The 26,644-nt window shown below is 43.8% G+C and overlaps 1 protein-coding gene across 1 annotated transcript in view; it reads left to right on the forward strand.

Annotated features, from left to right (window-relative positions):
- The first annotated feature begins 16,606 nt into the window (after positions 1-16,606).
- The window catches only part of LOC148481768 (uncharacterized), a 30,000-nt gene continuing 19,962 nt past the window's right edge, over positions 16,607-26,644 (forward strand). Inside the window, exon 1 of the mRNA XM_088453022.1 lies at positions 16,607-16,684. Coding sequence (XP_088309148.1) covers positions 16,630-16,684 — 55 coding nt within the window. The 5' untranslated portion in view covers positions 16,607-16,629. The remainder of the gene's footprint in view (positions 16,685-26,644) is intronic.

Genomic DNA, 26,644 nt, shown 5'->3' on the forward strand with positions numbered 1-26,644 from the left:
ATCCCATTGGTTCCCATGGCGAGTGCATATGTTACAGGGCATTTAACAGGTCGATTCAAATAGACACAGTCCGACCTCCGACAGCCTTTTGACTCCATTTTTCCCGCCTCATGCAAACATTCACAAAAATACATTTTGGTGTTTTAAGTCTCTTTGGTCCATAAGTTGAGAATGCATGTTGCGATCTTCACACTGATGATACCGGAATGCTGTTGAGAAAGTGCAGATCAGTATAAAATCAAACATGGCTTACTTATCATGTATTAAACCTCAGCTACCAAATAACCTTTATTTCACAGCAATTATAATATATGAATAAAACTTGGATCTTATACTTTAAACTATGGAACCTTTTATGAAAGTGTGCTTTATGGAAGTATTTAGGAACATGGGTAAAGACGCTAGTTAACTTCAGGCAGATGCGTGCGCATTAAGCTAATAACAAGCATTTTCATACTGAGCCTTATGCATTCGCTAATATGCGACATGTTAGCGCAACTGTGTGTATTAATGTGTGTATGAGGTATGATAAAAGATGCAATCGCTTAATACTAATAGTGGCATCGCCATATGTACATAAGTGTCAGTTTAGCTAAAATGGCACTGGGCGGCCATTCGCAAAATGGCGCCTTGCCGATCTCATTTCCAAAATGGTGTCTTGCGGCCATTCGTAAGATGGCATCATTTTGATCTTATTTTAAGCTGATCTTGTCTAAGCCAATTATCCAGCTTCGACACCCACCACTCACACCAATGTCACTGTGTGCCATGTGTACAGACTGCTATGTAGCCTATCCTATTCACCCACCACTCACACCAATGTCACTGTGTGCCCTGCGCACAGACTGCTATGTAACCTATCCTATTCACCCACCACTCACACCAATGTCACTGTGTGCCCTGTGCACAGACAGATATGTAACCTTTCCTATTCACTCACCACTCACATCAATGTCACTGTGTGCCCTGTGCACAGTCTGCTATGTAGCCTATCATATTCACCCACCACTCACACCAATGTCACTGTGTGCCCTGTGCACAGACTGCTATGTAACCTATTCTATTCACCCACCACTCACACCAATGTCACTGTGTGCCCTGTGCACAGTCTGCTATGTAACCTCTCCTATTCACCCACCACTCACACCAATGTCACTGTGTGCCATGTGCACAGACTGCTATGTAGTTTATCCTACTCAAGTGAATATGGGCACAAAGCACCTCCCCCCCAACGCTTACCAGCCACGCACATGGTGCCACACCTATCTCTTGCATTGTTGATGTCAATGCATTTTGTTTTTTGTTATTGCTCAGCTTTAACTTGACGGATCGAGGTAAAACATAATGAAGGTTATTTCAAGGGGTTTCCAATACAAAATGATGTAGTTTCAGGTTCAGTAGTTTTTTTTGCCAACTTGGAATGACAAACAGACACAACATTCTTATTATATCAGTATAGATAATGACTTCTATTAATTGCATTAAATAACTGAGATGGTGATTTACAAAGAATTTTTAAAACCCTTTTAATGCTGTTTTTTTTCCCTAGTGACTTTGTACTTATTACAGCTAGCGGTTTGTAACTTGCCATAAAAATCTTTAAAAAAATTTATAATTTTTTTGCAATTTGCAGGTAATTGCTTTTCCCCCTGAAGATGCAAAAGATACTTAGCAAGCCATAAGTTGCATTTGCAGAAATATAACAAAAATGTTTTTGTGCTGTACTGCCATCTAATGAATATTTTATGTACTAACTCTAGCTTTTGATTGCAGGAACTTATACTGTATGTTGGAAATAGTAACAGAAGACCAACAGATTACATTTTGCCATGCACCCTGTCTGTCAACCCAACTCAATGGGGTAAATTTGTTGGATTTGGGCATTTTCTGTGATATCCCTCTATTTGGCAAATCAGAGAGTTACTAAAAGTAAACTTGCACTGTAATTGTATATCAAACAAGTCTTTAGATGCCAATAGACTTCATTAGACCATAGGGCCAAACATCATATACAGTAGTTTACATAGAAATGAGTAGAAATCATGGATTCACTAAAAATCATGTTGTCAAAAATGATCAAAATCCCAGAGAAATTGCAGCACAATAGAAGAACTCAATAGACAACCAAATCAGTGGCGTGTTTGGATGTGAGAAGCTTCTCTATTCACTGAGGATTAATAATAATCAGGGGCGGATTGGCCGTAGACTTCAGCGGGAACTTTCCCGGTGGGCCGACAGCTCAGGGGGCTTCTAGCTGCAGATTTTGTGCTTTTATACATATATACATAGTAAATGTTTTCCCCTGGCCCTGATGATTCGGCACTGGCTTACAGATGCACTTCCGTAGTGCTGGCTCCTCCCCAGGGACCACCCACCAATAGGAGGATCCAGGAGGGTGGCACACAGGCACATGCTGAGTCCCCTGTCATTTCTGGCTCTCCTTGCAGTACGCTACAGCCTGCCGTGCCCCACAGGCCAGCAACAACGCAGGGAGAGGTGGTCCGGCCTGGGTGGAGGAGGGTGGACCCTTCCTTTACCTCCCACTTTCTCCCCTCCCTACCCTCCTCTTACCTTCTCCTCTAGACTGCTTGTTGCCAGGGCTATGACGTCAAGATCTAGTGACCGACCCCAGCATGAAAACCAGAGGAGTCTGAAGACTTGGCCTGCCTTCCTAGTTAATGCTCATGTCATGCTGGCTGGTCCGGGTCTCCTCCATCACTCATTAGGCTCACACTTTGCCCCTGCTGTGTCGGCTGTTACTGTGTTATTTATCACAACAGGATTGGTGCCTGGGTAAAAGGTCAGTCCTTCAATAGCAACATCTTTCTCTCTTCTCCCTGTCTCTCTTCTCCCTGTCCTTGTTTCTCTTCTCCCTGTCTCTCTCTCTTCTCCCTGTCTCTCTCTCTCCCCTCCCTGTCTCTCTCTCTCTTCTCCCTGTCTCTCTCTCCTCCCTGTCTCTCTCTCTCTTCTCCCCGTCTCTGTCTCTCTCTTCTCCCTGTCTCTCTCTCTCTTCTCCCTGTCTCTCTCTCTTCTCCCTGTCTCTCTCTCTTCTCCCTGTCTCTCTCTCTTCTCCCTGTCTCTCTCTCTCTTCTCCCTGTCTCTCTCTCTCTTCTCCCTGTCTCTCTTCTCTCTGTCTCTCTTCTCCCTGTCTCTCTCTCTCTTCTCTCTGTCTATCTCTCTCTCTCTTCTCCCTGTCTCTCTCTACTCCCTCTCTCTCTCTTTCTCCTCCATCTCTCTCTCTCAATTTTCTCTGCTCTCTGTCTCTCTCTCTCTTCTCCCTGTCTCTCTCTCTCTGTGTCTCTCTCTCTTTCTCTCTCCTTCCTGTCTCTCTCTCTTCTCCCTGTCTCTCTCTCTCTTTCTTTATTTTTCACCAGTGACTGTATGGAATTACAGATCCCTGCATGCACTTTTATTTCCGTGTGTGTGTGTGTATATATATATATATATATATATAAAATAAGAGGTGAGAACAAGCACCTTATAGTGTAATATTTGATTACAATGCGGCACACTCTCTCAATAATTAGCATGCGTACCATAATAACCTAGAACAACAAGCATTTGGTTATTAGTCCTTTTCCTGGCTTCACTGGGTTGTTTCCCTTAACCATCAAAAGGAAAATGGCAATATACTTCAAACATAGGGTTCAAAAAGAAAGAGAACACTCTCATAGTGTAGTTAATTTCAAAACGATGTTTAATACAAATACACACAATACACATAAAAAAATGAAGAATTACATTTATAAAAGTTCAAACAAGCTTATCTGATAGTAGCTGGTCAAATAGTCTAGGGGTACACCCACGGTCCTCAACGCATTTTGTCCTTTATGCAGTTAAAGCTGGACTTCTTCAGGAGGATTCATATAGCACCCTAAAGCACTGTCTTATATACCTTAAGAATAATTACTAGTGTCCATAGATGGTGTTCCGGTGATCGCCGCCATTTTGTCCATTACTGCGCATGAGCGGGATTAGCCAACACTCGCGTGTGTCTTGGAGGTATAGGACACCATGTGTAGACCACGGCACAATCTTGTATTTACCCGCGCATGTGCGGTAACACAGTGCCGGGGACATAGTGTTTAGACACGGGGATCAGCGCTATTTCACTGCATCTAAGCTGTGGGCATTACTAGTTTTAACGCATCGTGCCCAGTGCTCACACCGTTTGGAGCTTGTTGTTTATGTATATTTTAGGCTACCATGGCAACTTGACAGGGGCTGTAGCACTACCCCTATGTACACTATTACTGGTGTATTGCTGTTCTAAATTGTCCCACCTACAGTGGCCATTTTGTTGAAGTACCTCCATTTATATAATAGCGGTGTTGTATAATCCCACTCATGCGCGGTAACGGACAAAATGGCAGCGATCACTGGAAACACCATCTATGGACACTATCAATTATTCTTAAGATATATAAGACAGTGCTTGAGGGTGCTATATGAATCCTCCTGAAGAAGTCCAGCTTTAACTGCATAAAGGACGAAATGCATTGAAGACTGTGGGTGTACCCCTAGACTCTTTGTCCAGCTACTATCAGATAAGCTTTTTTCAACTTTTATAAATGTAATTCTTCATGTTTTTGTGTGTATTTAGTGTATTTGTATTAAACATCGTTTTGAAATATACAACACTATGAGAGTGTTCTCTCTCTTTTTGAACCCTATGTCGGGGTGTATTGCCATTTACCTTTGGATGATTAAGGGAAACAATGCGGCGAAGCCAGGAAAAGGACTCATAACCAAATGCTTGTTGTTCTGGGTTATTACAGTACGCATGCTAATTATTGAGAGAGTGTGCTGCATTGTAATCAAATACTACACTATAAAGGTGCTTGTTCTCACCTCTTGTTTTTCATAAAATCTGGGATCATGCAACTACTGGTTCTTCTGGAGAACATACAGCTGCCACTGCAAAAACAGGATTATTGTTGAATAGTTGCTCATATTTTTATAAAACAACCGCATTTACACAGAAATATACGGGACTGAGCGTTATTTCAGTACCATACTGTAATATATATATATATATATATATATATATATACAGAAGATAAGAGGCAGCACTCGGAGACTAGTACAAATGGTGTACTAGTCTCCAAGTGCCGATTCTCATCCTCTGTTAGCGATATTGAGGGTGCTGACCCTCTAGGAGGGCACTGGAGCAGGATACATTGGATATACATCTAAGGGCTGCAGTCTCCCCGTACAGCCCCTCCTGGTGCGCCAGGTCCTTTGCTACTCTGCTAGCACTGTGCATCTTTTTTGCATATTCTTTGATGGAAATGTGTCTTAACCGCAATGCAGTGTGACTAGGATGCACCAGGAGACTTTGCTGATTAATTTAAAATGCGCCACTTGTATACCTGTGTGCAAATCGCTCTCTGAATCTTCATCTGAAGTGCTACAATGCGTCAGCTGGGGCTTTTTCCATGGCAAGTTCCGTTGTGGTCGTATACAGACTCAGTTGCCCACAGATATACAAATGTAGCATTTAAAATTAATCAGAAAAGTCTCCTGGTGCATCCAGTATATAGCTTTGCGACTAATATGCATTTTTGCAAAGCCACAGATGCTTAAAAGATGCCAGTCGCTGATCTTCTTCAGGATATTGACATCAGCCTTTTGCCAGGTGGTGGGATTCCGGCTTCAGTATTTCAGCAGCCGGCATCTTGTCCACTGGCAATATAACTACATTCCCCATGTACAATCGAAACCTTCAGTGTTTTAGAGCTTCATAAAGTTGAAATCCATGCACAATATTGCTCTGTAAAAGTCCCTCAGGAACTATTGTAGCAGTTATTTATCATCTAATTTTAAAATCACCAATGGCACGATGCAGGGGTGATACTTGCTCTAGCTATAGAGGTACTCACTGAGAATTAAGAAACTAACTTTATTATGGGTTATTGGAAACGTCCATCAAACAATATATTACTATTTATGACCTACACTGAGTTGTCTTTCACAGCATTACACCAAAATCTTATAGATTATTCTTTCATTTTAACAAGTGAAATACCTGCAAAAGTCATTCCATTGACATAAACATGATATCAAATATAATTGGCAACCTTCTTACTTGACCTATTTGGATATCAGTATCCCGTCTAATTTCATTGACTGTAATCAGGGATGTAGCTAGAACTAGTCTAGCCTAGTCTAGAACTAGTCTAGCTCCCACCCTCCACACACTTCTTACCTCCTGACTACAATGGGCAGCTTTTTATTTCTTAGTAGTGTGATGCTGCAGCACATATGCTGTCCCAGGATTCCAGCTGTCTCTGCTTCTCCTCACTGATGCTGGTAGGCATGGCATGGCCATGGTCCAGCAATGTCCTAGCAGGTTCAGCACAGCCATGCATCCTCCCAGAATCAGTGTGGACTGAGCACAGTTGTATGAGAAAAGGAACTGGGGATGAGAAAGTTGCTCTTGGTCAGTCAGGTCAGATACTGTAGTGTAAAGACAGCAGAGCAAGACATATCAGGTAGTCCACCAGCCCTCCTGTTATGAGTTATGAGGGTTATAAGCAGGGCAAGGTGAGGGGGCTGCACCTTGTAGGATTAAGTCAGTACCCACACCTTGTCCTGCCCCTTCCCCCATCCTGTTCCCTCACTATACACATCTGTCTGCATTATTTACAGATACCCAAACACACACCCCCACCCTCTATGTTGTCCGTTGTCCACATGGATGTTCATGTGTCTTCCATGTGTTGTTGTCCATGTACATTACAAATTAATACTCTCATCCATAAGCTGGCTTATATATATATATATATATATATATATATATATTTCATTATAGGTAATTGTACTAATGTTCCATTCTCACATATTGTGCATAGTTGCTTATCCTGTATTTATTGTAAATATCAACAAAAATATGGATACTTTTTAGTCACATTGACAGGGATCAGTTAAGCATTAGACAGGTTAGTGCTAGGAAGCACAGCACTGTGCATTTTGCAGGTAACACAGGATGTGTGTCATGAGCAGACATTCAAAGCAAAGAATGTCCTCTGGTAACTTGACAATTGTTTGGAAAAACACTCACACTGATAAAGAGATACAATGAGCATATACCCAATACAGACAAACTGATTGGAGAATTGTCTGATAACAGAGAGCAGACAATTACAAAGACACTCACTGGGTACTTATTTAGTGACAACATTGCATATTTTGTCATTGGTAAGCAAACTCAAACCCCAGAGTGTTTCTTGACAAAATCTTATCAATCAATGTATTTGAAACAACTGAAAGATGCACAGTTACCAACGGCAAGGCAGAAACTCTCATGTTGATTGCTGGAGAGATCAATGCAGATAAATTGCTTGTGCATAACAGAGAGGCACAGAAACAGGCTTTAATATATTGAATATAGTACTCACAGGAAAAGGGACGCTTGAGCGGTATACATCAGACACTTGCTGGACTTGTTAAATTTAAGCCAATATAGAAAGAGATAACAGAACCATCTACATTGGATTTCTCTGCAAGCAAAGCTACAAAGTGACAGGATTGATTTGAAGATGGGGAGAAGAATGATTATGCCACATTGACAGATGAAGATCAAGTGTGGATTTCCGCTGCAGTGCTGCAGCAATCTTTTCAGACTGTCCTACATCAGACAGCAGGAAGACAAGTCATTAAGACAATAAACCCAGTAAATATCTGCACTGAAACTGGACAATTGTCAAGATTATAGGTACTTTTGCTGACATGGGACATGCTGACACATGCCTATCACTAATATGGTATGCAAGACCCACAAAGACCACACTGATGGTGCTGTGATGCAGGATACAAGTACTGTAATGAACTGCCAAGCCATGAAAGAGTTGAAGATTTATTACAGAAAGATCAAATCAAAGGGATTGCCTTAATTTAGATCATGGTTGTCATTACACACACGGGACTTCCCGGTGCGGCAGTTACAAAGACCGCGGACTCAGAGTGAGCATCTGGGAAGATCATTCTCCTGACACAGAGGTACAGTCTATGCAGCCCCAGTTTATTGCTCCATCTATAGCATCTACACAGGTCCTTGCAATACTAACTGAATTAACAGCTGAAAAGTGAGTCTATTACTGACAATATCATCAATTCTGCTCATTGCTGACCGTTTAACTAATTTTCGAGTCTAGATACAACTTGATACAATCTACAGTGCTTAGCATTTCCATTATGGACCATTTTACTACAAAATATTGGATGCACACCATTGTGTTTAATTGCATCATACACAACAAAACGGCATCCTGTGGAACATATATATATATTTATATATATATATATATATATATATATATATATATATATATATATATATATTATATATATAAAGCAGATACTGACACAAGCTTTTTTAAGTGGCATCACACTTCATAAGGAATACTAATTACAGCAGATTCTAAATACTGAATACAATTTATGGTGGCCAGATTTACAAGTCTTTGGCTGTTACAACAATTGAGAACTGTTGAGGGAGAACTAATCATTTTTATTCACAATTTTTTGTGCTTTATTGTTTTCCAAATTAGCCAGATGTGGCTATATTAAACTATTTGCTTTTACCTTTTAAGGGCTTGTATCTGCTTTGTTTGAAATGTAACATGTCTACACAAAGAAAGACACATTGTTGACAAAAAATGAAACATTGTGTTATATTATAAACTAGAGATGAGCGGGTTCGGATCTCAGAGATCCAAACCCATCCAAATTTTAAGATCCTGGGCAAGAACCGAACGTGCATTCAGTTCCCCCACCGGCCCAGGATCTCAAACCAACGCAAAACCATAGAGACGAAATCTCGCAGCTCGCGAGCTTTCATCTCTGTGTATATAAGGGACCATGCGGCAGCCACCATTTCACTCTGGCTGTGGAGACTGAACAGGGAGGGTGGGTAGTGTAGGGCTGGGAGAGGTAGTACTTACCTGTGCTAGTGCTGTGCTGGTGCTGTGCTGTCTGCTGTGTCCTGGGCTGGTACACTGCTGATCCATCTGGTGCTGTCACTGCTATGCTGTCTGTTGTGTCCATCTGGGCTCGTGCTAATCCATCTGGGCTGGTGCTGTGCTGTCTGCTGCGTCCATCTGGGCACAAATTCTTTTTATTTTTTTCCTGTGTGTCCAAGTTAGGCTTAGCCGCACAAGATACAGCAACACGACCTAGTGTTGCCTGACTCCAGTCATCAACAGTCTGTGCTCTTGGCCCAAGTTCTTGACCACCCAAAAAATAAAACAAATAGTGTCTTGTTTTGTCTCATTTTTTTCTGTGAGTGTGTGCATGTTAGGCTTAGCCACACAAGAACAAGATACAGCCAGCAATGCAAGTTGCAGCCTAGTGCTGCCTAACTCCAGTCATCATCAATCTGTGCTCTTGGCCCTAGTTCACAAATAGTGTATTTTTTGTCTCATTTTTTTCTGTGTGTCTGTGCGTGTTAGGCAGTGGCATATCTATAATGGGTGCAGTGTGTGCAGGGTACACGGGCTCCCAGGTCCAGGTGGGCCCCGCACCACACACCCTGCACCCATATTATTTTAAACGTACTAGTTCCTGGAGATTACTAATGCTCTGGTGGCTGGCCAGCCACGTCAGTCAGCTGCTGGCCACTAGAAGGGAGGGGAGGGCACACGGGCTCTCTCCTCTCTTAAGATGCCCTGGTGTTAGACTTAGCCGCACAAAATACTGCCAGCAATGCAAATTGCAACCTAGTGCTGCCCAACTCCAGTCATCATCAATCTGTGCTCTGGACCCGAAAAAAAATAAAACAAATAGTGTCTTTTTTTGTCTAATTTTTTTCTGTGTGTGTGCGTTTTAGGCTTAGCCTTACAAGATACAGCAACGCAGCCTAGTGCTGCCAGTCATCATCAATCTGTGCTCTGAGCCCAAGTACTGGACCCCCCAAAAAAAGAAGTGTCTTTTGTCTATTTATTTTCTGTGTGTGTGTGTGTGTGTTAGGCATAGCTGCACAAAATACAGCCAGCAATGCAAGTTGCAACCTAGTGCTGCTCGACTCCAGTCGACATCAATCTGTGTTCTGGGCCCAAGTTCTGGACTGCAAAAATAACACAAATAGTGTATTTTGTATATTTTTTTTCTGTGTGTGCACGGCTGCACGTGTGTGAATTTTGTAACCGCACCTTAGCTACACTATTGGTTCTTGTGACACTGCTTCAAGACTGCAGAAAATATGGAGTACTGTCACATAACAGGAGAGCATGGCCAAGAACCACATGTTGTAGCTGCCGCCAGCAGTCATCATGATAATGCAAGTCCGACAACTTCCTTATCCTCTATCAAGGCCCATGCCCCAGGGCTTAAGTCATGCCATGGATATGGTAAAGCTACTTTTACTGTAGAAAAGAAAAAAAATTGAAAGGCAAGCCTTTAGATAAACAAAAAATTGGCAATATGGCCATGGCCTTTATTTATGTTGACTTCTTGTTCTGATAGCCCTTCTGCTTGTAGTAGTAGTAGTGGTGGTACCATTAAAAAACTGAAAGTTGTTAAGAAGAGTAAGACAGCTTTGGAAAAACAAGCTGTGTGTCCTGAGAAATCAAAATCACAAGTCTCCGAGGAGAGTGCAAGTGTGTCCACGGTTGCCATGTGTGAGCCAGACCTAAGTACTAGTGTACTGGAGGATCCTCCAACATTTGTGTGCTCTCTGTAAATGTGGGGAAGGGCAGTCAACATCTTGCAGACATAGTCAGTGAGGATGCTTCTGTGGAGTTGCACATGGAGGAGGAGGATGTTGATAATGAAGATGTTGGTGATGAGGATGTTGATAGGATGTCCTTTGTGTAATTAAGGCAACAGCTGTTGCCCATGGATTGAAAAAGCACATTGTTGTCATATCAGGGCAAAAGACAAAAAAATCCACTTCTCACGTGTGGAATTATTTCCACCCCAATCTGAACAACAGTTGTCAAGCCATATGTAACCATTGCCAAGCAAGAGTGAGTAGAGGGAGGGACCTAAACCACATAGGAACTTCCTCCTTGTTACGTCACTTGGAGCGCATTCATCAAATATCAAAGTGTATGCCACCAAGTTCCAAAACTCAAAACGTAACAAGTCCATTCTCACCTACCTGCTCCCTCTCTATGGGATCCAAGTGCTTTCAATCTCCACCACAAACACCTGCATCATCAACATCCTCATTCCTCATCGGGAGTAGTCCTGCTGCATCCAAAGTTGTTATTTGAAGCATGATTGACTCCTCTCCTATCCGTGATTCATCAGATGGATCCTTGATGACTACGCCTGTTGCTGCTGCTGTTGCTGTGAGTGGATCTTCATCCCAGAAGGGGACCAGGAGGAAGACTACTTGTAGTGTATCCTCCAAAATACAATTAACTGTCAAACAATCATTTGCAAGAGCAAACAAGTATGACAGCAATCACCCAGTTGCACAGCGGATTACAGACGCCATAACAGCTATGCTGGTATTAGATGTGTGTCCATGATCTGCCATTACTGCAGTGGGTTTTCAACAGTTAATTGAGGTCCTGTGATCTCACTAACAGATCCTTTCTAGATTCCACTTTGCTAGAACAGCAATTCCAAGTCTGTACAATGATATTAAAAAAAACCTTATTAATGTCCACAGAAATGCCAATGTACCCACTGTCCATTTGACCACTGATATGTGGACAAGTGGGACAGGGCAAACTAAGGATTACATGACAGTGACAGCCCACTGGGTAGGAGTATTGCCTACAAAAGCAACAAGAGCAGCAAAATCTTCCAAAAGACAGCTGATACAGAGGCAGGCTACTCTTTGTATAACTGGTTTCACTAAGAGGCATACCGTTTAGAACCTCTTAGAAAACCTCAGGGAAATCATTGCTAAATGGCTTACCCCACTTGAACCCTCCTCGGGATTTGAGATTTTGGACAATGCCACCAATATTTTGAGAGCATTACATGTGGGTGCATTCCAACACGTCCCATATTTTGCTCACACAATTAATTTGGTGGTGCAACATTTTTTTTAAAATGACAGGGGCATACAGGAGGTCCTCTCGATGGCCTGCAGAATATCTGGGCACTTTAGACATCTTGCAACCACTTGTCGAAGATTGCATGACCAGCAGGTACTGTAAAATTTGCCCTGCCATCAGCTGAAGCAAGTGGTAGTAACTCGGTGGAATTCTACCCTCTATATGCTTCAGCAGATCGAGTAACAGCAAAAAGGCCATCCAGGGCTATACAATGGTATATGACATAGGCCATGGAAGTGGAATGCACCTTACTCAAGTGCAGTGTAGAATAATTTCTGTGTTGTGCACGGTTCTCAAACCCTTTGAACTTACCACACGTGAAGTTAGTTCAGACACTGCCAGCTTGAGTCAGGTCATTCCACTCATCAGACTTTTGCAAAAACAGCTGGAGAAACTGAAGGAGGAACTGATATGGAGCGATTGTTGGACTGGTGGATCAAGCCCTTGATTCACTTCACCAGGATCCAAGAGTCATCAATCTATTGAAACCTTAAAAACATATTTTGGCGACCAATATGGATCCTAGGTTTAAGTCCTACCTTGTGAGTTTTTTTCCAACAGACCGAAATCTAAAACTATGCAAAGAGCTGTTGGTAAAAAAAATTGTCAGCTGCAGCCGCTCGTGAAACGCCATCATTTCCTCCTTCAGTTTCTGCAGCTGCCAGGAAAAACTAAATTTTCCTTACAGAATGCCTGCTGGTCTTGCAGATTGTTCACCAAAAAATTACATCTGGTCGGGTCTAAGACAATTGCCTACTAGTGACATGTCTTCTACCGTGACTATGTGTGATACGGTCTCCATTCACAGAATGGTGGAGGACTATTTTAGAGATAACATCCTAATAGACATGTCAGACAGTCCCTTTCAGTACTGGCAGGAAAAAAAGGCAATTTGGAGTCCCATACACAAACTGGCTTTGCATTGCTTAAGTTGCCCACCCTCCAGTGTGCACTCTGAAAGAGTTTTCAGTGCAGCTGGCAACCTTGTCAGTGATTGGCATGGGAGGTTACTTCCTCAAAATGTGGAAAAGATGATGTTCATTAAAATGAATTACAAATTCCACGAGGAACACCTCTACCAACAATTACATCAAAATGTGGTGGATTCCAGCAGGGATGAATTAATATTGTGTGAAGAAGAGGATGTACACACTGATGGGGATGACGTGGACGAGGATGATGACAACTTGTAATGTAAAGCCAGTTTGTGTATGGGATCATTTTCATTTCCATGTCCAATGCAAATTGGCGGCTTGTTTTATGGGGGTTTAAACAAACCAATAATTTCAGCCACAATTGACAGTCCTTGTTGCTGAAATGATTGGTTTGTTAAACTGTGAATGTCCTGTTTCGTATACAACATAAGGGTGGGTGGGAGGGCCCAAGGACTATTCCATCTTGCACCTTTTTCCTTTCCATTATGTGCTGTTTGGGGCATTGCTGCCTGACATGGTTGGTTTGGGAACCAGTAATTTGTTTTTAAAATAATTTATTATCAATTTAACAGCCAGGGGCTGCACCAATGAATTGTTTTTAAATTTATTTATTATCAATTTTACTGCCAGCGGCTGCACCAATTAATTGTTTTATAAATATTTTTTTAGCAATTTTACAGCCAGGGGCAGCACCAACTATCAACTATCAATTCTTCTATCCTCAAGGGTATCCCAACCGTCATCTTTCCACAGTCCGCAACCCTATTAATAATTATATCAAACAGATTTGAGCCAGGAAGCTGGATGCAACCTTTTGGCCCTTTAACTAGATGAAAAAATCTATCTTGTGAGCTGTGAGGTGATCAAAGTTGACTGGAAATGAGTGGAAATAAATGACATTGAGGTTATTAATAGTTTAGGAACAAAAAAGGCCCATTTTATGTGATTGTAGCTGTTTTTTTTATTTTTTAAGAAAAAATCCAGATTCAGAACCAAAACCCAAAAAACAAAACACAGAGGTGAGGTTTTGGTAAAACCAATCCAGATCCAAAACCAGAGAAGATCCAGATCCAAAACCAAAACACGGGGGTCGATGCACATCCCATATATATATATATATATATATATATATATATATTATATATATGTATACATATATATATATATATATATATATATATATTTATATATATGTAAGAACAAGTGACCAGGCAGCACTCCATGGACTTAAATAGATAGACGTAGGATCAAATAGTAAGAGCAATGTTTCAGATGTTTTAATTCATCTTTCTTCAAGACCTGAAGAAAGATGAATTAAAACATCTGAAACGTTGCTCTTACTATTTGATCCTACGTCTATTTATTTAAGTCCGTGGAGTGCTGCCTGGTCACTTGTTCTTTCTTAAGCCTGCACGCATGTGTCGGTTTCCCTGGATTTTTTGCACCCCGGCTGTTGGAATCCTTAGAGGAGTGCCGGTCAACAAAATCATATATATATATATATATATATATATTTTAATGCTTGTGATAAACTTGAGAACTACTTAACACACAGACACCAATCCTTTCTCCCCACCTGGAAGCCTATATCACATGACGTTTCGGTCCATAATCACACCTTTTTTAAGAAACTCAGCATATCAGCATACATTTCATAGGAACAAGTTCAGCTCACCAAATACTACTAGGTATATACTATATATTATAAAATAAAAGTAATTTGGGCACTATACTGGCGTATAACAATATGTGAAATGAACCAATAATACAAATAGAAAACACCCCATATGGGTATAAGTATTTGGAAAGTCTGTGTTTTGTGCCTAGAAATATCCACTCATATTGGACGAGCAAAGCTCCATTATTTTAATGGGAATCCAAAATCCATAAACCAGAAAAATAGACATACAGCTTATCTGTGAATCAGCATACAGCAAAGACAAGCTGTGTTTTACTACTGTATCTCTATTGCACAAGCATTTATTTACAATATTGAAGCTCTGAAATTGTAAACTGTATTACACTATGTACAGTATGTATTTTTATGTTTTTATGGATTCCCATGAAAACTGTGAAAAACACTACTGATGTCAGTGACCTTATGAGGATCTTCACAAAAGACATGAGATAAGCTGTCAGAATTTTACGCACATAGTACGGGTTCACGCCACGCCCTCTTCGCACAATTTTGGTGTTGTTTTCACAGTAATTGCACTAGGAAGTGCTCTAGTTTTTTATTATTTTTCATATATATATATCTTATAAAAGTAAAACCAAGTGGTTTATTGAATATGTAGCAATGCAAATACCAGCTTTGGGCTGATGCTACATTTTAAACTCTGTTTTCTTGGGGTCAATCATTTTTTGGGGTCAATCCAATTAAGTGCAAGTTGGCTTGTGCTAGCATTTTTTATTGCAACTCCCAATTTTCCAGGAGAATTTCACAGGTTTTTTAAACACCCCCCCCTAAGGATATAATAAAGGTAGGGAAAATCTTTATTTTATGAGAATTCCCCCTCCCCCCCTTAATGACTAATTAGGCTTTTGGAAGTTTTCAATTAGCTTAATTGGCCCAATAACGACATCATATTTTTAGTTGTTAAAAAAAATATCCTCAAATTAGCCCAAAATCAACTTTTTCATTAGTTTAGACACATCATATTTAAAGTATTTTTTAAATGAAAAAGTGCCCTGAAATTACCGCAAAATCAACTTTTTCTAATTTTGACTGTTTAGTTTGTTTGTGATTAAATGAAAAAACTTTGCTTTTTATCAGTCTATTTATTTTTTAAAAAGCACAATTCAGCCATTTGACACTATTTAAAAATCTGCATCACTTTCCTTATGCCCACTAAGAGTCTATGGTTCTGTTAACAAAATTGTCAAATTTTTAGGGTCCAGGACAGTGTTCCCTATTTTTCATGTAATTCTCCCAGATCGCATTCTGCAGAAAAATAACACACACTTGCGCCGATTACCACGAATAGACGTTTCTAATCGAATCTCGCATTCGTGCAGTATTTGCGAGTTTCATCAAACAAACAAACTCACTTTTGCAAACTTGTACCTAATTGAATTGACCCATTTGTGCTTTACAGAGGCTAAGGGACTCCAGGCTCAGATCTCTGCACAGGAGCATGTTGCTAAGCTAAAATTGCCACCACATTCTAAAGCCCCATACACACTGGGTGATGTTTTTTAACGATTTGAACAATAACAACATCTTTGAACAATTTATCGTTCAAATCGTCCAGTGTGTAGGCACTATTCAATGAACGATGCAAGCTCCCGTGGGTCGTTAACGATATCCCCAGTCATTTGTGCCTGCAGTAGAATCTGGAGTTTTCGTTAATGATTCCATGCTGCCAAATGCAGCATGGCGCCACCCCCTGCCATCGCCGGCATCAGCAAGTGTGTATGCAATTACTGATGCCGGCACCACCGCTGGGTCCGCTGCATCCAACATCGCTGGGTACCAACATCGTCTAGTGTGTACCTGGCTTTAGTTTCATTTCTACAGAATCAGTTCAGGAAAACTCTTATCTACAATTTCATCTAACGTATAGAATTTGGCGTATTGCCAGGTATTGCAGCCCCACCTTCCTCCAGATCTATATAATAACAGGACCTGGCTGGTTATCCTGCAGTAGACTGATGCCTCTATTCATCACTCTCAGGTCATGATGGGATCACTCCTCGGATTACTGTGTGTCCTCTCAGCTCTCACAGCAACTGGTGAGTCTGTGTACAATCCATACCGGGAAAAATCACCTGTTATATCTCCTGGTTTACTGTAGAAATGGGTTTAGTATTATATAATAATATAGGAACAAAAGTCCTAAATTGTTTTAAAGTGAGAGACTGTCAGGGCGGTACCAGGGGTGTGACAAACCCTTTCTATGACACCTTATAAACTTACTGTCTGTTATTATACTGCTATACTTATTGCACCCCATAAAATAAATATGTATGCTTGAGACATGTTTTCAGGATTTGCCTTAGGAAATTAAAAGAAAATATTATACTATGATGGGATACCCGAGTTATGGTAATTATTCAGAATAAAGTGGTAAACTATGAAGCTAGCAATATATAAAAGAAAAAAGATGTTTCTTGGTTGGGGCACTCGCCTACATTTGTTAGCAGATCATCAGTATAAAACTTCACTTTTAATGACAATAGGTGAAAAATGCTATCTCAAAGAGAATAATTACAAAACACAAACAGACACACAAATATTGTACTAAAAAGTAATTGTTATAAATAACTTGGAACAAGCACAAAGTCTCACTTGCTGAAAAAATACAATAACAGGTTTGTACACAAATTATCACAGTGTGTGAAATGTAACCAACACCTAGTAAAGTTATTCAGGTAGAAATCCAACCTCTGGATTTTTATACCATGATAAAATAAAATCACAGGCCCTCATTCAGACCCACTCGCTATTTGCGGTCGTTCGTTCTAAAACAAGGGGTGGCTATTCAAATGATCCGTTCGCAAATTGCAGTCTGTTCACACCTCTAAGTCTGAACGAGCGAGCAAAACATACGCTCGTTTATTTGTTAAAAACGCCCCCTGGCCGCTCGCACCATACGTCATGTCCGCTATTTATTAGATTAATCGAGTACATCGACCAGCGTATGAACTGCTCGCTATTCTTGTGGTTGGTTTTTGCTACCACAATCTTGCGAGCAGTTCTGGCTATAAAATAACCCAGTGACGTGGTCAATGGCGCTGCTGTATTAATTATGCACACCCATAAAACGCCCGTTTTGACCTTTAAGCACGCCTGCGTTCGGATCTCCACTCCCCATTTTCAAGCACCTTCCCCTGTTACCACCCACATACGCCTCATTCTGTCACTCAAAATAGCAGGCATTCGCTATATTGCGAGCACATGAATTTCGGCCGCACTGACTGGTTCGCGCATGCGTATAACGATCCGTACGCATGCGCAGATGTGCGAACATCGCTCAGAATGAGCGTACTGCTGCTAGCGAGTGGCTCTGAATGAGGGCCACAATTTGTAAGTATTAATTATTGTGATATTTCAGGATATTAATCAACCCCAAACAGAATTATTAGGGTATTAATCCAGCATTGATGTTAAAAAAAACAGTAGTAATTGTACTAGATTATTCCAATTTAGTGATCTAGGGGCCTGTTTACCGTACCAAGCAGATTTTTTACATAACAGTATACTGAAACTGCAGTTCCTGTATAATTTTATGTAGTGTAGCTATGTACTAAAAGCACAATGCAGGAGGTTTCACAGAAATCTCTGGCAAAGTGCTAATCAGCTTTGCAGATCACAGTCCCCATTATTATCAATGGGGACTATGATCTGCCCCTATGTACTAAACTCCAAACATCGAAGCTTTTCGGAGTTTAGCAGCGGTAGTTTACACCATCTTAAGATCTTAAGATGGTGCAAACTACTGCTAGCCTATGGGGGCTCCAGGGGCAGAAGAGAGATCTTTCGGTCTCTCCCCCGCAGCCCCTAGCCGGACCCGCAAGCTGACAGATAAGTCTTTCATTTCAGTGAAAAACTACTCCTAAAGCCGGGGAAATAACTTGTGGGGCCAGCGTTTTCTGCAACCGCTGTCCCTGCAAGTTCTCCTTGGTACATAGCCGGGATATTTTAATTAAAAGTGAAAATATTCCCAGAGAGATGGATACATCATAATCACGGCAGTGCCGCGATTATTAGTACAAAGGCCCTCTAGGCCCAAATTAATTGATGTTTAAAGAGCAGGAATTGGTTGGCACCACTTAATTATCTCAGTGTAAGAATACAAGTAGCAAATATTGTTGTAATATCAGACAAATTGTTATAATAATTTGTACAGTATATCCTAATGTGACAATAAATGCAAAGATAATGATACAAGTTATTTGTGTATGATTCATGCCCCTCAGTCAGCAGGAATATTCATTTAAAGATGAACAATCTCTGGTAAAAATGGACACAATGGGCAAAATGTAATAGGGTCTGAGTTTTCTATGCGAGACAAACCTCGCATATTTTAAGGTCCGAGTTTGCCCCACAACTCAGCAAATGTAATAGCCATGCGAACTTGTGAGTTTGAGGCTATTACATTTAGCGAGTGTGTGTGAGTTACTCATATGAAAACACAGACCTTGTAATGTGACTTGCATTACAAGGTCTATGTTATACAGAAGCCTTCACAGATCAGTATGATCTGTGAAAATTCTGTGTGTAAAAAATTAGTAAAATGTAAAAAAAAAAAAAACAAACAAGAATGTGGGTTTCCCCCTTAAAAGCCTGTCATGGTTCTTATAGTACAGGGGTAAAATGCATAGGGTTCCCCTGTATTTTAAGAACCAGTACCAGCCTCTGTTGAGCCGGTCCCAGTTGAGAAATACGGGGGGTACTTTATGTAGGGGTCCCCTGTATTTTCATCAATCAGCACAAGGCTCAGTGAGCCAGTCCTGGTTTTGGAAATATGGGGGGACAAAATGAGTAGAAGTCCTCCGAATTCTCCGCAACTAACACTGGACTCTTTCTACTGGGGGTGTAATGCCACAGCCAGGGGACCCTTTCACCGGGTCCCCATTCCAAAGCATTATCACCTAACCGCTATTTAGCCCAGGCTGGGGATCCCTGGGATTGTGGGAAACCCCCAATAAAGGGGCTCCCCTTCTCCGGGGCACCCCAGGCCTGGGCTTATCACCCAAGGGTGTCGGGGATTGCCCTGGGCTGTGGGTACCTGGTTGATTGGGCATTAGGGGCCAATTGGTACCTCTAGTTTACCTGCAAATAACTACAAGATACAATCCGTGAAAGTAGAACTTTATTAAAACATTAATGCACATGAAACAAAAAGTTTTATTGTCAGTTATTATTTATGTATTGTTTTATGTTTTATGAATGTATTGTGAGTTATGTATGCGAGTTCTTGGCATACAGTAAACCGGAGCTATATTCCTGGTATACGACTGTTTACCTGGCCAATAAAGTTGATTCTGATTCTGATGCACACTCACATTCAGTTACACTCATACATACTCACCTATAATCCCTATAGCCATTCCTGTCATTGTCCAGTAGCATCTACGACACCTGTAAATAAAAAAGAAAATCCATACTCACCTATTCCTAGTGTAGATCACATCCTCTTCAAAAACATCAGTTACTCTGAACTTTGTTATTTTCAGCATTTACCACATCTGCCTCATACAGTCAATTTATGTTCTGCATTTGCTACCTTGGACTTTTTCTGATGTGGGTATCCAGTCTGGTTCCATCCAGTCCAGTCAGTATACCTGTGGGCCTGATTCTGACCCGCTCGCGAGCGCTGTACGCTCGCAAGTGGGTCGATGGTGCCGAAGTGCGCATGCGCACAACGGAGGTAGCTCCGTCGTGCGCATGCGCGAGACCCGGCGAGCGATGAGGAATCCGTTGCTCGGGGTCTCGCACCAAAGGGGGCGTGCTGTCGATGGTGAGTGACAGCACGCCCCCTTTGGTCGGCGTGCCGTGCCGGTGCATGGCTGCCAGACGGAGGCATTCCCATGGGAAAGCCTACCATCTGGGGCCGGCCCCACTGACATCAGTAGTGATGTCAGTGGGAGTGATATTGGCTCTGATAGAGCCAAAATCACTCCAGAGCTTGCGGCAGCGAGACCCTACAGCAGGGTGTTGTCGCAAGCCCGATGGTTGCAATGGTCTTGACCATCCCGGCCATCATCATGGACGCTCGCTATAGCTGTGGGTGGTAACCTATGCGAGCATCCATGAGGCCGCTCCAAAAACAGGTAGGAGGGCCTTGATTCAGAGCGTTCGGCTCTGAATCAGGCCCTGTGTTCACAGACTGCCTGTTATTATCCTCATTCTGAACATCAGCAAACCTTATTCTGCGCTTGATTCAGACCCGGTTGCTAAGCTGCGAACGTTCGCTAGGGGCGATTATCGCACATCTGCGCATGCATATGCATCAAAGTACGTATGCGCAAACCAGTCACTGCGGCCGGAAATCGTGCGCTCATAGTACACAGACTGGACGCTACTTTGAGTGACAGATATCATCGTTTGTGGGTGGTGACAGGGGAAGGTGCTTGTGAACGGGGGAGTGGATGTGCGAATGTTGGCGTGTCTGAGCATCAAAACAGAGTTTTATGGGTGTGTATAATTAGCAAAGTAGCATCATTGAACACGTCACTTGGTTGTTTTTTAGCCTGAACTGATCGCAGCGCTTGCGGTGGGGTAGGGACTACCTCATGCGCTGTGTGCAGCTCCGATGGATCTCGATGTTCCCGATTAATCACACACTTCCTGGAGATGATGTGTGCTAAGAAAGACAGGTGGACGGCTTTATACTCCTGCGTACGCTCGCTTCCATCGCCCTCTAAGATATAGAGGGTGTCCTTAAGCCAGACAGTGCGATCGCGGGATTTGGCAGCGAGAGAGCACAGCTTAGCAACCGGGTCTGAATCAGGCCCTCTGTCCAATTCTAGTGATTGTCTATCTGCATTGTTCAGTTCAAACCTGACAATTCCTGTGTAAACCTTTGGTGCTAATAAATCATCAATTTATTTCACCTGTTTGCAGTATTAACCTAAATTCACATAACTTATGAGAACGTACTTTGAAAACCTTGGGGATCGTAACAGTTACACAGTAGCACAGGCCTACAGCAAGGTGGTCCTAGCCAGTGTCAGACTGGGACATGGGCCCACCAGGGGAATGCAATCACAGGGGCCCACTAAGGGGTGTGGCCAGTCTCCAGAAGGGTTGGCTAGGAAGGGGTATTATAGTATGGATGGTGCAACCAATGGTGGCATATAAGGATGCACCAATCAGTATCACAGCGTGCTAAAAGTGGGTATTGCACACTCAGCTACACGGATGTACACAAGGGAAGGAGTTTGTAGTTTTATTTAACAACTGGGGAAGGCGATAGCAATAAGGACATATATGACAGCTGGGAATGGTGGTAGTAGTATTGACATACATTATAAAGGTGGGGTAAAAATAGTAGTAGTAGAGACTGGGTATAAGTGGTGTGGCTGATGGTGTTAGTCGTAGAAGGGGCTAGGTGGGGTAGTAGTAGGGACACAGAGGTCATCTGGATTTAGCACAGGTTGATGGGATAGAAGCACAGAATGACATGTGACCCCCTCTCCCCTCCTGAATACACAAATCCCCATTACACCCATAATAATGACTGGCTATTGGGCAGCTTCTGTGAATTCTCCCTGTCTGCAAAAGCTCATGCTGGGAGCAAGGGTGTATTCAACTGTGTTTAAATATACTTGCAAAGTGTCATGTAGTGCCTGACTCACTGCAGAGAGTAGCCAAAGCCATCATACCCAGCAACGACAGTCTCTTGAGACTTTTAACAGTACTGGCCCCCCACCCTCCCTAGCCACTGGCACCCAGCTGCCATGTTACCCGGTCCTGTCAGCCATGCCATCAGCCTCCAATATAATGCTTACCATTTATTGGCTTCAACTCCATGTCCCATCTTCTGATCATCTGGTGAGCTTGGTAGTCAGCTGATATACCTGTTGGTGTGGCAGATGTGGTGAATGAACTGTGCAGAGGGCTTGGCACCACCCACCCGTGGCAGTGGGAGGGACCTTCGGGAGTGGGCGGTGCTATAAGTCGGGGGGCAGCCCTCAGATTAGAGCTGAGGTGACACTTCATTCAACAGCCAGAGTCAGCTAGCACCAATATATTACTGTTAGTGCAGCTGTTTCCTGGATGGCTGGGTTGTGAATGTAGTGAGGCAGTCCTGGCCCTGCCCACCCATGGAAGTGGGTGGAGCTACAAGTGGGGTGGGGGAGTGAGGGACAAACCTCAGAGCAGAGTAGAGGTGAGTGACACTTCATTCACCGGTGGGCGGCAACTTGCACCATGCAACCTGCCGGCTTGGTTGCGAAAGATGTGAGGCATGCTTGGCCCCACCAACCCATGAGAGTGGGCAGAGCTACAAGTACGGGGGGGCCCTGAATCCCTGGTAGTCCAGTCCGAGCCTGGTCCTTGCGTGTCTAAAAAGAATAACAGCATAAGTGCAGTGGAAAAAAAAGAGTACCTGGGGGAGTTCCTGATAACTGCAACTTCCCTCTATTTGTGGAATCCAGAAGTGAATAGCGGTAAGTGTGCTGTGGCTGGAGCCTGACCACACATCATTAAAATGGCTGCCACAGGACTGAAGGGATTACCTCATGCCATGGCTCCATTTTTAAAGGACCTTTAGGTGCAGTGCTCCGCCTACTGCGAATGTATATGTAATGTGTTTGAACATGTTACTGTATATTCAAAGTGCTGTGCGCAGCTGTGGAAATTTACTTTTATATGTATAGCCTATGCACTTATAAGGAATGTATAAGTTATTTTGTTTTAGTAGGCTGTAATATTTGGAATCAAATGGCTTTTGAAACATTCTCACCTCCTAGTGATGTGTTAATTATCCTGACGTAGTGGCCAAACCCTTCGTTTACAGCACTTTCATTGAAATGCAGGCTAGGAAGGCTCCGGTGTGTCTCTGGGTAAAATACCCAGCAAGTTTGAGGAAAACAATTTGTTTGTGTTTAAGAAGCTCTTATTGGATTGAACTTCCTAAGAACTGGAGGTGTTAAGACAGGGAAAGCCAAACTGTTTTTATGCATTGTTCCTCGTATTTGAAAGAATTAATGTCATTTATCAGTACCGGTGAAATGTTATATTTACCGTTTCAGAAACAGTCTATACTAAGTTTGTGTGTTTTAGGAAAGCCAAAGGTGGTAACGAGGAAATTTTGTTAATTTCTGTGAAATGTAATATGTGTTTATTTATGTTTTGTGAGATAGCATGATTGGCTAATAGGAACCCATGGCGGACTTTCCCCCTGTGGTGATGTGTATTGGAGTGGCATAAAAGAAGGGCATTGTACATGTGATGTGTACATCTTTGTATATCTTTGTGGACATCAAGAAACTGCTGTAACATCATCTATATGCTATAAGCTAAGGAAAGGGCCATATTAAGGGGGGGGGCGACAGGGGCTGTCGTCCCTGGGCCCTCACACACGGAGGGGCCCCCACTAGCAGCGGTGCACTATCTGCGCCCGCTGCTAGTGTCCCCTCTGCTAGTGTAGTGTAGACCGCGCAGTGAGCGCGGCCACACTACACAGTGACATACACACAGTCGCCGGCGGCAGCTGTGTGTATGTTACAGCAGCCGATGAGAGTCACACAGACTCTCATTGGCTGCTTCCTCAACTGAGGGAGCCAGCCAGAGCTCACTCATGAGCTCTGACTGCCGGCTCCCCCCCGCAGCTGGTGATGATGGGAGAGACGTCATGACGCTACAGGGGACACTGAATAGGGGAGGGGGCCGCTACAGAGGTCACTGCATAGGGGGGGCAGCTACAGGGGACACTGCATAGGGGGGTAAAGCTACAGGGGACACTGCATGGGGGGCAGCTACAGGGGACACTGCATAGGGGAGGGGGCCGCTACAGAGGTCATTGCATAGGGGGGCACCTACAGGGGACACTGCATAGGGGGGGGCAGCTACAGGGGACACTGCATGGGGGGGCAGCTACAGTGGACACTGCATAGGGGAGGGAGCTGCTACAGAGGACACTGCATAGGGGAGGGGGCTGCTACAAAGGTCACTGCATAGGGGAGGGGGCCGCTACAGAGGTCACTGCAAAGGGGGGGCAGCTACAGGGGACACTGTATAGGGGGGCAGCTACAGCGGACACTGCATAGGGGGGGCAGTTACAGGGGACACTGCATAGGGGAGGGGGCCGCTACAAAGGTCACTGCATAGGGGAGGGGGCCGCTAAAGAGGTCACTGCATAGGGGGGCAGCTACAGGGGACACTGCATAGGGGGGGCAGCTACAGGGTACACTGCATAGGGGGGACAGCTACAGGGGACACTGTATAGGGGAGGGGGCCACTACAGAGGTCACTGCATAGGGGGGGCAGCTACAGGGGACACTGCATAGGGGAGGGGGCCGCTACAGAGGGCACTGCATAGGTGGGGGGCAGCTACAGGGGACACTGCATAGGGGAGGGGGCTGCTACAGAGGGCACTGCATAGGGGGGCCACTATTGGGTTCACTGTTTAGGGGGGCCGCTTCATGGGGGCACTGGGGGGGCCTTTTCTAGGGTCAATGCATAGTGGGGACAACTACTGGCCCTACTGTATAGGGGGGGACAACTACTGGGGGCACTGTATTGGGGGGGACTACTACTGGGGGCAATGCATATGGGGGGACTACTACTGGAGGCAATAGGGGGGGACCACTACCAGGTCTGGGGGCACTACTGGAGGCACTGTATAGGGGGACCACTACTGGGGGCATTATATAAGGGGCACTGCATAGGAGGACCACTACTGGGGGCACTGCATAAGGGGCATTACTACAGTGGGTACTGCATAGGGGGAACCATTACTGGGGACACTGCATAGGGAGGGACCACTACTTTGTCTGGGGGCACTGTATAGGGGAACCACTACTGGGGGCATTATATAAGGGGCACTGCATAGGGGGACCATTACTGGGGGCACTGCATAAGGGGCATTACTACAGTGGACACAGCATAGGGGGGACCATTACTGGGGGAACTGCATAGGAGGGACCACTACTTTGCTGGGGGCACTGTATAGGGGGACCACTACTGGGGGCATTATATAAGGGGCACTGCATAGGGGGACCATTACTGGGGGCACTGCATAAGGGGCATTACTACAGTGGACACAGCATAGGGGGGACCATTACTGGGGGCACTGCATAGGGGGGGACCACTACTTTGTCTGGGGGCACTGTATAGGGCGACCACTACTGGGGGCATTATATAAGGGGCACTGCATAGGGGAGACAATTACTGGGGGCACTGCATAGGGGGGGAGCACTACTGGGTCTGGGGGCAATATATAAGGGGGGCACTATATAACAGGCACTGCATAAGGGGCATTACTACAGTGGGCACTGCATAAGGGGCACTGATACTGGGGACATTACATAAGGGCCCCCCACAAGTTTGTTGTCCAGGGGCCCCCACAGACCTTAATCCCGCCCTGGCTAAGGGGAAGGGTCTTTTTTAAGACTGTGAGCAATAAACATTTTGCCTTTACTACTATTGCATCTCAATCCTGCGACCAACAAAACAAGCGCCAAACGCTATTCCGTTCTCCGGCTGTTCTGGGTGGAGCTCAGCATCTCCAAGTTTAAGCCCTCTGCCAGGTGCCATGCAGAGGCTGGTCCATTGTGAGAGATCAGGAGGAATTAGCTGACACCAATCAGGAGCTGAGGGCCTGATTCAGAGCCGAACGCTCTGACCAGAGCGCTCGCTCTGAATCAAAGCCCTCTTACCTGAAAATGGAGCGGCCTCATGGACGCTCGCATAGCTGTGGGTTACCACCCACAGCTATAGCGAGCGTCCATGATGATGGTTGCGATGGTCAAGACCATCGCGACCATCGGGCTTGCGATGAGACCCTGTGGTAGGGTCTCGCTGCCGTAAGCTCAGGAGTGATTTTGGCTCTATCAGAGCCAAAATCACTCCCACTGACATCACTGCTGATGTCAGTAGGGCCGGGCTCAGACGGTAGGCGTTCCCATGGGAACGCCTCCGTCTGGCAGCCACACCCCGGCACGCCCACCAAAGGGGGAGTGTTGTCAGTTACCATCGACAGCACGCCCCCTTTGGTGAGAGACCCCGAGCGACAAATTCCT

Source organism: Taudactylus pleione, unplaced genomic scaffold (genome assembly GCF_031769625.1).
Source record: "Taudactylus pleione unplaced genomic scaffold, aTauple2 ptg000563l, whole genome shotgun sequence".
Taxonomy (NCBI): domain Eukaryota; kingdom Metazoa; phylum Chordata; class Amphibia; order Anura; family Myobatrachidae; genus Taudactylus; species Taudactylus pleione.